This window comes from Rousettus aegyptiacus, unplaced genomic scaffold (genome assembly GCF_014176215.1).
Source record: "Rousettus aegyptiacus isolate mRouAeg1 unplaced genomic scaffold, mRouAeg1.p scaffold_m13_p_8, whole genome shotgun sequence".
Classification (NCBI taxonomy): Eukaryota; Metazoa; Chordata; class Mammalia; order Chiroptera; family Pteropodidae; genus Rousettus; species Rousettus aegyptiacus.
Window position 1 is genome coordinate 44844442 of NW_023416311.1, and position 16166 is coordinate 44860607.

The following is a 16166-nucleotide window of genomic DNA, read 5'->3' on the forward strand; positions in this document are numbered from 1 at the left end:
AAAGGTCAGGGGGGCCATGGGCACGGACAATGAATGGAGAGTATCAGATGATCTGGTTGTTCAATTAAGTGGAGATTGGTTAATAGAGACCTTAAGCAGAGACTCTGTCTAAAAAAAGAATCTGCTAAATAGCCTTAAAACACAGCACCCTCCTTGTATAAAAGTATTTGTCTATTTTTCTAGTTGGTAAAGTACCAGAATTTCAAAGCTATGGGGGAGACTTTTTAAAAAGGAAAAGGAATCAATCTCCATACCTGATTTTAAAGATCTGCATGTTGCTTTTATTTCTAACTGTTTATCATTGGTCAGGAATTGTATTTTTCAGTCCAGTATGATCACCTTTGTAGTTTGTGGATATCTCATATTGTGGCAATAGAGTGACTATTGAACCAAGGTTTTGGTGTTCCTCTGATTGTTTATCATTTCCTATGTTTTAATGAGTTTCAATAGGAAATTGAGAAAGTCTCAGGGTCCCTAGTTAGTCATCATATAAAATGGAAGTGGCAACTTTTTAAAATATGTAATAGGTGTTACTTCATCTAAGTCAATGTGAGGTTGAAAAAAGCATCTCAGAAGTTAATACTCATCATTCTTGATATAAAATAATAAATAAAAATGTTAAGGGTGTAGAGAATACTGTGGGGAAGGTGGAGCCACTAATTGGACCCCCAAAAACCTTTATATTTCCCTGAAAAATCAGGCAAAATGCAAGCCTGTGAATGATTGAGAATAGCAAACACTGGATGTGATTATTTTATGTTGCTACCCAGAAATGATTGTTCCAAAACTAGTTCCAACTAGGCAAAGAAGTTGTGACATAACACTAACTAATGTACTGTGTTGAGGTTATCTCCAATTCCCTTAGAAACTTTTCATTATTTAAATAAGTTACTATATTCTACTGAGTCTTTTGGGTAAAACATCCTTTCTAAATATATCCCAGGTTATAGACAGGCTGAAACTTGTTTCTGGATAACCAAAGAACAGGTCAATCTATATCTGGAAAAACTCAAAGTTAACAAAATACAACTCAGGTTTTGGAATGTAGATGAAAATACATTCTTTTCAAGAGCAATTAATACTTAAACAGAAAATCATCTCAGATGAGAGTTCAGGAACTCATCTTTCAAGTTCAATAATAAGTATTAAATCCATAAATGGACTATGCTATTCATACTCAGACCTAGTCTAGAATTGCTGTTTTCCTTTAATTTCCTCAATTAACAATTCTCCCATTAAAAGTTCTAAATTAGCTTTAAAAGTAAAGGACATGTGAGCTGCTCTCTGAATACTAGAAACTGTGGAGAGTCCAATACTAGGATTTGTCAAATCTTAGTCAAATTATGTATTCTATTACCACCTTGAATTCCCTTGGGATAATTTTAAAGTGCAGCCCATCATTTTTAAAAGAAGAAACCCTCAATTCTCCTGACTTTATACATTTATTTTCTGCTAACATGAAGACATTTCTACACCTGATTTCTGGTAATGACTAGATTTGAGCCAAAACCATTACAATCAATGAGCGATACTAGTAATCACTACTAACACTTTTTTATCTCCCTCAAAGAAAAACAGTCAAGCACAAGGCATCTTGACATTCAAAGCTCTTTTATCTGACTCCAGTTTCTCTGACTAAAAATACCTTGGCTCAAGTCATGGCATCTCAGTCACTAAGCTACAGCCGCTTCTATCATGTCTGTATTATAGTAAATAATACTGCCAGAATCTGACTGGTTAGAATTCTGTTCTAGAAATTCTATTTCCAAAGAATAAAAATGAGGCTGAGAGCTTGGTTTCTTCACTTAAAACTTACATTTAAACAACTGGTAGAGATACTAAATACTTCCTTAGACACATTCTGACTTGGTATAAAAATATGTTGATGGCATGGTGACCAATGAAAACATTATCTAAAGCCTTGAATCCCATTACTCTAATAGGAAATTACTGTTAGAAGAACTGTTGTGATAACAGAATTAAAAACAGAAAATGGAGAATCAGGCAAATAGTCTATGTTGGCAACAATAAATAAGTCTTAAGCGGAAAAACTGATCTGATAAGGTCAACTCATTAGGGTATTTGGGAGCATCTTTCAAATCTTTTTTTTTTTTTTTTTTTTTGCTGAGGCAACCCTTGGTAGACCTCACAGATTGCAAGGACCTTGTCAGCTTACAATGCCTTATTTTTATTTTTTAAGCCTACAGCATCTGGTCTTCCTAGGTGGTCTCCCATCCAAGTACTAACCAGGCCCGACCCTGCTTAGCTTCTGAGATCAAATCATTCTCAAGAGGCCCCAATAGTTCAATCTCAACAAAGTTAATTCTATAAGTATGCTATTATGCCAAGATGGAACTTAAAATTTTTCAGGTCTCATAATATGAAACTCTAAACTGTAAAAAGAGCAGTTGTCCAAATGCTAAGCAAATTCAAAACTCCACTGAATTACTGTTTATCTGATTTTTACTTGTAGTAGCATTTTGTATATTAGGAAGCCTTCTGGCATCTAGCCTCCAAATATAAGACGGAAGAATATATATCGCAATACCGAATTCTTTGGGAGAACATATATCATGATACTGCATTTTCACAAAGAATGTTAACCATGTTCTATGCATATGTGGTGTCTGAAGTTTAATAGTCCCTTTAATCAATAACTAAGTGTATTTCAACAAATCTTCATCAAATTGCTACTATGTCGAATATCGTACCATAGCCATGGTGGTAGAAATAAATAAAAGATATAGTTCCTACCCTCAAGGAGTTTACAATCTAGAGGGGTTAACTTCAAACAATTATACTGCCTAAAATAAGCAAACATTAATTCCCAGCCATATAAGTGAGCCATTTTGAATCTGATTTAGATGTAAATTCTGAACCAGTATCATAATGGGATGAGACTTTGGGCATTTTGGGAGGAGGGTGGGTTTATTCTGCACATGAAGGTATATGAATTACGGTAACCAGTGGGTGAACTGTGGTAGATAGTCTCCAAAGATGAATGGCCATCATTCTCTTTGTTTCACGTATATGCTGGTCACATCAAGTAATGGAGAATAATTCCTCTCTCCTCAGAGGTGAGTAAAGTCCAAAAGACTCCCCAGTTGATGAAACTTAAGGAGTAAGAAAAGGTGGACGTCAAAGTGGGTTCTAGGGTTTCAGAGTCTAGACAACTAAAAAGGAATGATGCTGTTAATCAAGACTTAGATTCAAAAGGAAGGCACAAATGGACAAAAAAACAAAAAACAAACAAAACCAGAGGAAATTAAATTAGAGGTGCTGTGAGGCCATCCAGGGAGAACCATTCAATACATAAAAGGCATTGGAGGTACCAGTATCTTATATCTGGTTGATGTTTTGAAGTCACTCAAGCCCAGAAAACTCTATCTAATTCCCTTTGTGTCTCTACATAGTTAATGATTTCTTTTCAACTTAATCCCCTCTTTTTCTGGCCAAAAGAAAGAGATGTAGGATTCTTCACAAATAAATACCTTGCTAAAAATTAAAAGCACTTGAAGGTAAATTTTTAATAGTGATTTGAATAAATTACTCTCAAACTAAAAAAGTTTCCACTCAAAAAATTAAAATTTCTGATTTATGGATGTTATCTCAATATAATTTTATTATATACCTGGTGGCATTTCGAATTGTACCTTTTTAAGTTTAAGGTACGTTTTAAAAATATTCATTACCTTGTCAAACCACATGGCTTCCCTGCCTGTGCTGTGGCAACATTTATTCCTGTTCTGTCTAAACAGATGAAATACTGAAGAAGACTGAATTCTCTTCACTTGTCATAGGCTTTTCCCTTGCATCCTCAGTGTCCTCTGATTCCTAATCCTGTAAGTCTTTATATCACGTTTCTTTACGATTGGCTTCCTTAGGCAAGTACGATGCAGAGAGAAATGGAAACATCTTTGTACATTTAAGGATTATTTAAGGCTAGACAATTCATGACTTGTTTAGGGTTCCCTAACTTTCAACTCGTAATTGTATCTACTTTGTAGACAAAGACTACGGATGCATACGCTATATAGCTTATGTAACTTCCTGAATTAAATTAGGCATATGGACATGCATATATCACTAGCAGCAGATTATGGACTACTTTTTTTTAAATACTCACAAACTAAAAATATTAGGTTATGGATATAACTAACTTTGCCAAAAGCATGCTAAAATGCATTTACACGTATTATTTAATTAGCATGGGTTTAGATCAGTGTTTCTCAAACTTTTTACATTATAACTTCCTTAAAGATTCTTTTTAGACATTTTTCCTAATTATCCCCCATACAATTTTAATACTACACATAAAAAGTATGTCTGTTAGGTACTATTATACACTATATTTGTGTTTTATATATTAAAAAGAATAATTTTTTTCCAAACCTCCGAGAACCAAGTTTTAGTCTCCTGGGGAAGACCTTCCCCACTGAGAATACATGTTTTATTTAGATTAAGAATTAGTTGCTCAAATAAGAATTATGCTTAATATCAAAATAATGCTGAGCCATAGTGAATCACAGAAGACTCATGAAGAGTGAGAGAAAAACTCATACCACCACTTCTGAAATTTCCCCATTTTAAGACTGAGAAGTGCAGATAATTATTTAACTTTCAGTACCTACTAAATAAAACCCAAATTCTTTCATTTTAAAGACCAACATCATTCCTCTATTCTTCACTGATTTTACTGAGAGAGATCAGTAACTCAGATAAATTGTGGCTAACAAGAAACAGATTTTAAAAGCCAAAATGTAAATAGTTCTATTCATGAGGCTCTAAAATACAAAATGAATAATAAAGATAAAATAAGAATCTGACAATCCTAAGTATTCCCAATTCACCTAACTATGGAAATAGTAACATTAACATTTAGTAGAAAAGAATTGTGAAGAAAGAATACTGAGGCGAAGAACACTGTTTACGTATAAACTTTAAAACAAAATATGAAAAAGCGATCATTTTACTAAGGGCCTCAAAAATTCTATTTATGTTTATCTATAATCAAAACTTCTCAATATTAAAACTCTTAATTAATATACCCATATCTCCTAACTTTCTTTTTCTAGCACAGGTAAGTCTAAATTCTCACTTACTGCTGGTAAAGGCAAGGACAGCATAGGAAGACAACCCACAGGGTACATCTCTTGCTTTGACCCATTTTGGTCTCATCCCCACTGTATCTCATCTACCCTAACATATCCCCCCAGTAAGACTAATTGTGGAGGGAGGGAGGATAAGTTACTTATAGCCAGCATACGTCATTCTTACAGTCAGCAAAAATAAAGATGTTCCCTGACCAAAAAAGAAAAGGGCACAAAAGTTAATAGATAAGAGGATTATGTATAAAACCAAAGAGATTTACTGGCATCACAGTTTATTAGTGACACAATATTTAAAAAAGAGCCATATAACCCAAAATGGATCAAAATGTTACTTAAGACAAATTATATTAGTTATAATTTTATAACTAATATATATTTTAAATCTCTACTTACTGAAGAGATTTGTCAGTTATGGCTTCAGTCTATGTTTAATGAAACTTTGAACTTTACTAGCAACTATAAATTTTACATAATACTTGGATTCCATTTACTTTTAAATAACTTTAATAAGGCATACCTAGTTAAAATCATGAATTACTCTTTATGATTATTCTTTTATCCTATAATTTTGTAAGAGTTGATATTAAATTTCTCAATTGAGATAGTAAAAAGTTACATCACAAAAATATAGTGTGAATCTGGGTATACTGGTCACTGATTGATTGACGTGGTCATTAAAATCAGATGACCTAGTTAAATAACTGACAACAAAAATAAAACATTTCTTTGTAAATCAGAAGAAGCCATCACTTAAATGCCTCAATTTTAAGTCAACTAAACACCTTTCTCATTAAACATAATATAAATCAATAGTGCTAAAATGAGGCAGTTTGATCAGTACAATGACAGTTATCTAGTAAACATTTTACAGTAGGAACATTTACCTTCTAATAATAATTTTCTTTCTTCATTTAAAAACTAAAATTAAGGAACAATGAAGGTAAGTAAACAAAAAGGTAATCAAGAAAAAACCTAAATAATTAATTTTACGAAGATAAGGTAATTTTTATCATAAAGCAGGGATTGAGGAGTATATTTTTGATATGGGATATTTACCATCCCATATCAAATATCTGTAATAAATATTGTAATAATAGTTCCTTCAACAATCAAAACAGTAAGCACTGTGTTAGTTATTAGCATTCAACATGACACAATCATGGGAGAAAATCCATTTCTTAAAAAAGTTTTTTTAAATAAATAAATTGATTAAATGAAATACTACCTCAAAATATATAATGGCTTGAGAACAGAATCATGAAAATCAAAAAAGTCAAATCAGAAAAGTAGTAAAAGTTTATGATAAACATATTTACCTTGGCTCCTCACTCAGCTTTATTATTGTTTTGTATTGTAGAGAAGCTTGTGATTTTTGCTGCAAATCCTATAAAAATGAAGAGAAGCTTTTAAGTTAAAAGAAATTTCAAAGTTATCTATGTAATATTACTTTGCAAAAACCTTGAAAAGGCCATAATAGGGGAAAAATTCTTTTTCTAGCTATGTAATGTCCAAAGTTCAAAATAAATAATTCTTGTGTATATGTATACAGATGTATGTATTTAGATGTCAAGTACAGTGAGTGTTACAGGGACCAGAATCCATAATGGGTAGTTCCAATAGGAGCCAAATAAATCCAGTTCCAGAGATAAGTGTGCGAAAAGTCTTACCACTTTACTTTTGTATCATGTTTCATATACTTAAGAAATGTGTCCATTTATTCCATCTTTTACCACAATATGACCATGTATAATTAATCACGATTTCATTACAAGCATCATCACATAAAAATATCTCTAATTCCACATGTGTAAATTCAAATTACATGTAAAATGTCAAAGTTTATCATTTACAATAGATTCTAGAGACAAATAAAACAGACTTTTAAAATATCTGAATGCCCAAGTAGAATTGTAAAGAGGGTTGCAATCAACCATTTTTTCGACTGTTTTTCTTTACGGCAAAATAGCATGTTCTTCCTTTCAAAATAGGTTCTGTTTTATTAGCTCATCTGATCCTAATAACAATACAGGCCAAGGCAGATGTATCATCCCATTTTACAGATGAATGAGGGCTCACGGATGCTAAGTAACTTCCAAGGCCCATGCAATCAGAGGTTGAGGATAACAGTCTCCTAAATCCTCAATCACTGCTGTACTGTTAACACGCATCTTAGCACACTGCCCATAAACTCCACGGATGCTTAGGATCATTCAAATTGAAGTTTAGCAAGAACAGATTAAGAATTTACAGAAATTCAAATATCAAGGGGCTTTCAATTAAAGCAAGCAAAATAACTAATTATAAGTCTAGTTACCTTACAATATTATCTTAGTGTTCTAAAAGCCTATACGTTTCACATATCTTGAAGTAAGTTCTTTATTTTATTTTTCATGCTTTGATTTGGTTCGAACAAAATACATACCACAAATCAAATACAGAGATGATTATAGGAAAGAAGAGCACACAGGTAATTTATATAAAGTGATACAGATTTCAAGTAACATACAAAGAAATAATTAGTTTTCAATGTCTCTTTTCACTAAGCTTCTCACTCGCTTTTCCAATCCAAGAACAAAAGAATCACACATTTTTATAAGAAATACAAGAGATAGCAACTAACCATTTCTAGGAGGGTATCAAAAGAGGGAGAGTCGTATGCATGTTTGTCCTTCAAAATAAGAAGCAGTGCAGAACGTCCGATTATCTTCTTCAAATTCATGAATGAATTAAAGAGTCTGCGAACCAAAAATGTTACTAGTCTAAGTAATTAAAAAATCTGTATACAATATTTTCAATTTCTTTAATAATGGTCAAACCACCATTACCTTCATCCTATATTTACAAAGTGAAACCTAGAATGAAGCTATAATAAACTGGCTCTTTTTTGACCAGAACTAACAACTTAAAAAAAAAAAAAAGGTGAATCAAAAGATATCATTGATAAGGGCTCATTTAAAACAGAAAACTTTCTGAATATACCAAAAACATATAAACTTATTCAAAGTACTTTTATTTTCTAGGAATATCATACCAAATAAGAATATCCAGCATGATTACCCCAATAGGTTTTTGAAGCACTGATTTAATATTTTACTTTAGATAAATCTTTAATAAGAATTGACACAACAAAAGAAGACATGAGATTTAACTCTCGTTCACAACAAAATTCAATTGGTATACACACTTTAAGGAATTCAAATTTCTGAAGAATTCAAGTAGATATTTTGTTGGATTTAGTTTCATGTTCTTGTTCAAAACTAGAAAAAAGAACATTTTTCACAGATTTGAATAATTAAATTGTCTTTGTCCTTGTTACCTACCTTTGTAATTAAAATTGTTAACTACTCAAACTGTATTTTCATATCTCAGAAACCAAAGGATGCTTGTGAATAAATTGATTCAAAATCAACACTGAAATATAATCTTGGTACATCCAATTGTTGAAGTACTACACGTGGAAAAAAAACTTGCTTGAAGTTTTTTTCAAGTTCAGTTTTATTGCTTTAAAGCTTTATAGAGCAGACATCTCTAAGTAAACTTATACTGGAGAAATCTGTAGAGAAACTTTGCTAATTGTGTTTTTAATCAACCATCAGAATCAATCTGTTATGTTTATAGAGTGATTATATTATCTTCCCCAACACAGGAAGCAATTTTTGATCTATGCATTAAAACATTTTTATTAACATTTAACAACAAAAATATGTAAAAGATTTAGAAATAACTTTTTTTCAGGGCATTAAGATCACCTTCAAAGATGAAAGTGATCATGATTGACAAGTTATGAAATATATTTACATAGTAAATCTATAACTATAGTATTAAAATCTTATGGATTTCACTTCAGGCCATTATCCAGAAAAATTTCTCATTCTATTCGAATGTTTTCCTAGATGGTAACAAGCATTCTCACCAGACTAAAGGACCCTATGAATGCATACAATTCAATTCCAGAAACAAGACCCTCAATTTAGGTTTATTTTTATTATCTACATGTCTATCTTTATTAGGCCATCTGTACCTATAGAATAAAAGTCATGTTCTGCATCAGCTAAAACCTTATATGGATTACACTGTATTAAAGAGTACTAGTTAAAGCGAGTGAATGCCAGGTATCAGTGTTCGTATCCTAAAGGCACATGTGTGTGCCTTTCTTCAAATGAGATGAGCACTAATGACCAGCACAGCAATCTCCAAATGCTTTCTCAGGATATGTAAAGCTTTGATTAAAATAAAACTAAACTAAACACAGTAAATAAGTTTGGGAAACACTGGATAAATCAAAATTTTAAATGTTTCAACATTTCATCAATGTGGGATTTCTCAGAGCCTCCAATTTCTAAACATGCCCTTTATTATTACAGAACAGTTCACGGAATATCAGGAATCAGTTTTCTAGCTTGTTATCATTGTTGCTGTTTCAAGAAAATGTTGTCATGTTTGTCGTTCAATTGATTTATATGTTAGGACCCTCACACTTACCCTTCGTTCATTTTTTTTCTCTTACTTACCTTAATCAGAACTTAAGAAGTGACAAATTCCAAATATTTTTTGTAACTCACCTCATTACCATTTATTTCTTCTCTTCCACATAGCCCTTTTATCCACTTTTTAGCTGAACATCCAGTACAAATACTGTCCCAGTCTAATTCATTTTTTATGTCATAATTAGGATTAATATCCAAATATGCCATGATGTATTCTTGCTCTCCAGCTTATAATTATATAAAGATTCAACCTATCCTTGAGAGCATGACTCTGAAAGTCACCCTTAGATGGCAGGAGAGAAAGCTAGAAGGGTCTAGAGCCCTGATGGCACTGTGGAGCTGTCATACCTGAACCCAGTGACTTGCAGACTTCTTTAATACAGCATAAAAATAAGCAGGATAGGATTTATTCTTTTTCTAGTTGCTATTACTAGCAGCCGAGTGCCATCCCTAACTCATATGTTTCTTCACAGGGACATATCAGCCAACATCTGAATAAGCAATAGTCAATAGTCTAAGAACAAGAGAACACTCTATGCTAGCTGTCTCTTTGTTTATAATTCTCTCACTTGTGTTTTGAAATTTCCAACTTAAAATGTCTGTGATAATCATTTGATAATTGTTTATGACTTTTCAATGAAGTGTGAAGTGTTGCAAAGCAAATTTAACAATGTCAAGTACAATTTGAGAATTATTGTTTCTTTTGTAAGATGCAATTTTGTGCAGGGATGTTTTTATAAGCTAAAAGTAATACCAAACACATGGAGGAATTAATGACACCTTCTGGAAAGATGATGAGACAGGAAATGTTTTGTAGCGAAAACTCAATGACCTGCACCCAAATCTCTTTCAAATATGGCAACCAGAGAGAAAGTAGGCAGTGCAGGAGAATGACTTCTCTTTTTCCTCTTAGGAGCTCTGGTTTGATTCTAAACAGCCTCCCATTTAAACTCTTAATAAGCCATGAAGATAGGAAAAGGTGAAAAGGAAAAATGGAAGAGCTGACCTTACTTTCAGAAATGCTTGAAGCCAAAAAAAAAAAAAAAAAAAAAATTGCTCTCTGTGGGAGAAATATCAACATCATTATCATTTAGTGACTGTTTTCTACTTTAAGCTCAGCCTAAACCTCAATAGATGGATGCCAAATACATTTGCCACAGAAAATTAAGAGATAGTTAAGATACTATCTTGAATATATTTTTAAGAACTTAATTCAACTAATAAAACCTCAAGAATATTTTTCTCCAAATTTTTTAAAAGGCAGTCAAAATTTTAACAAAATTTAATCAACACCTATTATAATTATCAGTTGTGGATCCTTTTTATAATGTTGACTTTATGTGGTCTTATCACTTTTCACATATGGGAATATTTATGTAAAAATAGATTTACTTCATAAATCAATATTATAAGAAAAGTGGTGAACAACTGTCAAAACTCCGTCTCCAGTGTAGCAATCTCCTCTGCATTGACCCTAATGAATGGTAACCCAAACTCTAGCATGATTCTAAGACCATGAAATCTCACTATCATAAAATATAAGCCTTAGTATTATTGGAAGGCACTATTTACAAAATCCTCTGCTATTGTGAACCAAAGCCTGTACTCACTGTTTTTAATTAGGCATTATAAAAATAACTGAGCGTCAAACACCACATTCATCTGACAGACCTACAGAGTTGAAGATGGCTTTGTCATTAATTCCCAGACTAACCACTTTCATCCCAATCCCTTTTATCACCCATATCTAACAAGGTTTCTAGGTTCTTGTATTTCCTGGCTATGCTTTTAGGCTTATTCTTTTGTGTCAATGTCCCTTTTTTTAAAAAAAGAGGTATCCAAGAACGACTGGACATGAAGTAGGATGAAATTAAATTTTCATACAATGAAGCGCAGCTCTTTTATCTCTCTGAATTTTAACTATCATTTTTGATACCAAATCCTTAGTCAAGAAGGTACCCTAATTACCACACCATTTTTCGAGAAAACAGAATCTCTTTTACAATAATGTCTTACCATTCCATTTGCAGAAATACATTGCAATTAAAAAGTTGGGATAGCTAGTACTCTGTCAATAGATTTCTTGAAAAATGCTTTGAAAATTGATGTTTTTCTATAGCAATAGTTATAAGGGATATCATTATTAATGTAGTCTGAGATATATTAACAATTTTGTCAAATTATATAAGCTTATAACTCAAAATTTTTAAAGATTTTGTTTTAAGATCACTTTTCAATAATTATATTACCTGGTACCATAATCCACAACCACCAAATCTTTTGCAGTTCCTGTGATAGCATCATGATGTTGAAATAGTCCTAAATTCCTTCTGGCTTCTGTCAGAGTCGTGAAATCAGATGATGAAAGAAATGCATTTATCTTGTATTTCTGAGCTTGTTTCAGGGCGAAATAGTAAATAATTTCAGCAGCCCTAATTGCATAAAATAGTCATTATTTTATTTCAAAACAATCAGTTCAGTTTACTATCTAAAATGTGTCACTATTACATTTTCAAATTTTCTTTTAAAGAAATCACAGTTTCAGCACAAAGAATTCATAAGAATTCCTATAAAACCGAGATATCAAACTTATACAACTCAACAACAAAAAAACAAACAGTCCAATTAAAAAATGGGCAGAAGACCTGAACAGATACTTCTCCAAAGAGGAAATACAGATGGCTAATAAACATATGAAAAGATGCTCAAGGTTGCTAATCAGAGAAATGCAAATTAAAACCACAATGAGATATCACCTCACACTTGTCAGAATGGTTATCATCAATAAATCAAAAAACGAGTGTTGGCGAGGATGAGGAGAAAAGGGAACCTTCATGCAGTTAGTTGGATTGCAAATTGGTACAGTTGTTATGGAAAACAGTATGCAGGTTCCTCAAAAAATTAAAAATGGATATACCTTTTGACCCAGCAACTGAACTTCTGGGTATTTATCCAAAGAAAACCAAAACAATAATTCATAAAGATCTATGCACCCCAATATTCATGGCAGCACAATTTACAATAGCCAAGATATGGAAGGAACCTAAATGCTCATCAACAGAAGATTAGATAAAGAATTTATGGTTCATATATACAATGGAATATTATTCAGCCATTAAAAAAAAAATGAAATCCTACCATTTGCAATGACATAGATGGACCCAGAGGTTATTATGCTGAGTGAAATAATTCAGACAGAGACAGATAGATACCATATGATTTAACTTATATGCAGTATCTAAGGAACAAAAAGAACAAACTAATCCAAAACAGACTCACAAATATAGTGGACAATTTGGTGACGGACAGAGGGGAGAGGAGTTGGGAGGCTGGGAGACTAGGGTGAAGGGTTAAGGAAGTACAAATTAGTAGTGATAGCTGGGCATGGGGATGGAGAGCATGGCAAAGTGAATGCAGTTAGCATTAATATGATGGCTAAGCGGAGGGTCTGGGAAGGGAGGGAGCAATTGGGGGGGATCGTTTTATGAACATTATAGATGTCTAACCAATGCACTGTATACTTAAAACTAATTTAAATAAATTTATTTTTTTAAAAAAGGTATCTAATAAATCTAAATTCTCAGTCATCAGAGAACATCATGTCTATCTTGATACAAAGGGCCCTTGTCCTACACGATCCTGGAAAGCCTGTACCCACTGGCAGCAAGACAGGTTTATTTATGTATAACATGGTGAAAAATATCTCAACAGAGCAGAAAGAACTGAAGAAATGTTTTTCCTTCTTCTTTCCAAGAGGAATGTAGGCATTACCATAAATTTCATCACCAGAAAGCCATTTACTCTCACATACATACATTAGGAGGAGAGATGGTGGGGATGCATGGTCACATGAGTGGAAGAGTAAGAAAAATGGAGAACCAGAAAATGATGACTTGATAGCTCAGTGATGAGAGCTAGTCTAAGTGTTGACAAATAACATATCACAACTATAAAGAATCTGACAATATAAAGTGAAAGATGATAACACACACACTGTCTTTTCTCATTTATTTTAAAGACTAGAACATGTTACCTTAAGAGTAGCTCTTTAGCAAAAATATGAGGGTTTGCAATTTTTACCTTTTAGCTTTTTCATCAGAGGATATGGTTCAAGATAGGTTTCTAAAAAGTTTTTTAAAAAGGGCCATGACTTGATGAAGAAAAAATATAAGATTTTTGTGCAAAACACATTAAACATGATGGAGGGAAAAATCAAAGTAGCTTGCAAATGTATTAAAATATTAGGAAAAAGGAGAGATGTCTAGTACTTTAAAAAAAATGAATCCTTTTAATTTGTTGAAATAGTGAAAAGATACTAAATAATCTCTACTTTTCAATCTAACCTTTCTGAAATTCATAGATGAAAATCACTAAATTTAAATTAAGGAAACCACGTATATATGTTCATACATGTGTATGTGTGTGTGTGTGAGTGTGTGTGTGTGTGTATACCTAGTTTTGAAGAGTAAGCATACAGATAACCCAAAATGTAAAAAAGTGAACTTTAAGAATATATCTTCTTTATACTTTTCTGTTATACAAATTTTTTAAAACTGAGGATTAGGATGAATATCACTATATCAGACAAAAAATTTATTTTCAAATAAGTTAATTATAGTATACAATTCACAGTTATAGTTTTTGTTGTTTGTTTTAAAGCAGCAGAACATTTAAACTATATCACCAGTAGTAACTACTTCACCTTGAATATGTTCGATAAATTAAGACTGAACCAATATTCATAAATCTTTGCCACTAAAAAATATTGACACTTAAAAATCATTCAGTGGTCCAAAATGACTACTTTAATTAGCTTTGTTTTTATTACAGATAGTTCAGTATAACATAACAGAATTAACATTCTATTGAGTAAAAACACATAAATCTCTATATGAATACTATTTTATTAAAAATATAATAATATGTATCCAACTGGCACATTTATGAATATCTAAAAACATAGTCAAATGTTAGGCTTTTGAAATAATAACAGTAGCACAACAACAATAAAATAATAAAAAACACATATTATTATACCAAACTACCACTCTTGAAGAAATTCATGTTTTTCATAAAAAGGTTTTCCAAAATGTACTCAGTTTTTACTAGGACACAGATGAGGGTAAGTATAACTTTCTACTTTTAATACTGAGATTTGTCATGAAAATTAATCATATGAATTCACAACTTGAGCTGAATTGAAATGAATTCATCATGAAAATTAATTACTCCCCTGGGCTACATACATGTGAAAAGCCTCAGGAGTTGCTAGGGTAATGTATCTTTACCAAAAATGAGACTCAGTTACTTGGAACTATACTTTCCACTATGGTAGCCACTAGACACATGTAGCTATTTACATTTGAAATAATTAAAATTAAATGAAATTAAGAGTTCAGTCCCGCAGTCACACTGGCCACAGTTCAAGTGCTCAATAGTTACATGTGGCTACCACACTAAACGGTGCAGAAATAAAATATTTCGATTACTCCAAGAAGTTCTCTTGGCCAGTGATTAAAAGTTCTACTGGATAACGCTAGTATAGAGTGTTTTTATGTTTTCTATTGACTTCTCTATCTTCTCTACGTCAGTTTGGTTTTCCTTCACCCTGCATCCATCACTTCTCATCTTTTTCAAATTTTGTTCTTTAAAGCACAAAATCACACCTATAGAATGTGTTTCAAATAAATAAATAAGGACTGAGGAGGAACTGCTAAAGTTCTCCCATGTATAAAATAGATTCATCTTAGAGTATATATTTTCAGGCCCACGTTTTGGCTACTGAGGGATCTTATTTGCCCCTTTTTTCCTATGCTCAGTTCAATAAGCTAGCCTGCCAGATTACTGACCTGTAGACACAGATGATGATATCACTGAATATAATCATGATGTGCCAATAATATAGGTAGTTAATTAGAAAAATACAAAACACAGAATACGACTGCCAGAAAATCTAATTATATTAACTGCTCTTCCTTCCAGAACAAAAACCTATGTAATAATTTGATTAAGCTTTGGAGTCATATCTCTGATTGCATTAAAATTTCAGAAAACACAACCTAACACTCCATTAATGTTGTATATTATGCAAAACTCTACAAAAAGGTTATGATAACATAAAAGAAGTAAATAAGTAAATGTGGCTATCCAAAGGTATATGTACCTTAAATGGGATTCCAATATCCTATCCATTCGTTTGTAAAAGGGTCTAGATGTAAAGTAGCCACTCCAGTAATGATCATCTCGGTCAGCATAAGTGAAAAAATCTCCACTTAGAACGGGGAACATTGATCGACTATTCTTTCTGTTGGTTGTATCTTCTTTATCCAGGGCATCAAAATAATCTGATAAAGTTCCAAACTGTATCTAGCAAAAAAAAAAAAAAAAAAAAAAAAGTTTTACTTCAATTATTCATATCTACCTTAAAATTACTTTTGCACTGAAAGGAAAAGTTACTAATAAATAAGATAAGCTTCAAATAAAGATGAATATACAGCTCAGATTTTACAAAACTCAAAAGCAGAGGAAAAATGCTCAGTAATTCTTTTACTTCCATCAAGTCTCAAAT

At 32.1% G+C, this 16166-nt stretch overlaps 1 protein-coding gene across 1 annotated transcript in view; it reads right to left on the bottom strand.

The window, feature by feature from the left end:
• Nucleotides 1-16166, bottom strand: part of MAN2A1 (mannosidase alpha class 2A member 1) — a 147246-nt gene that overhangs the window by 62308 nt on the left and 68772 nt on the right. The window contains exons 9-12 of the mRNA XM_036225366.1: nt 15762-15964; nt 11848-12030; nt 7732-7846; nt 6428-6495 (exon numbers count right to left, since the gene is read on the bottom strand). Coding sequence (XP_036081259.1) covers nt 6428-6495; nt 7732-7846; nt 11848-12030; nt 15762-15964 — 569 coding nt within the window. The remainder of the gene's footprint in view (nt 1-6427; nt 6496-7731; nt 7847-11847; nt 12031-15761; nt 15965-16166) is intronic.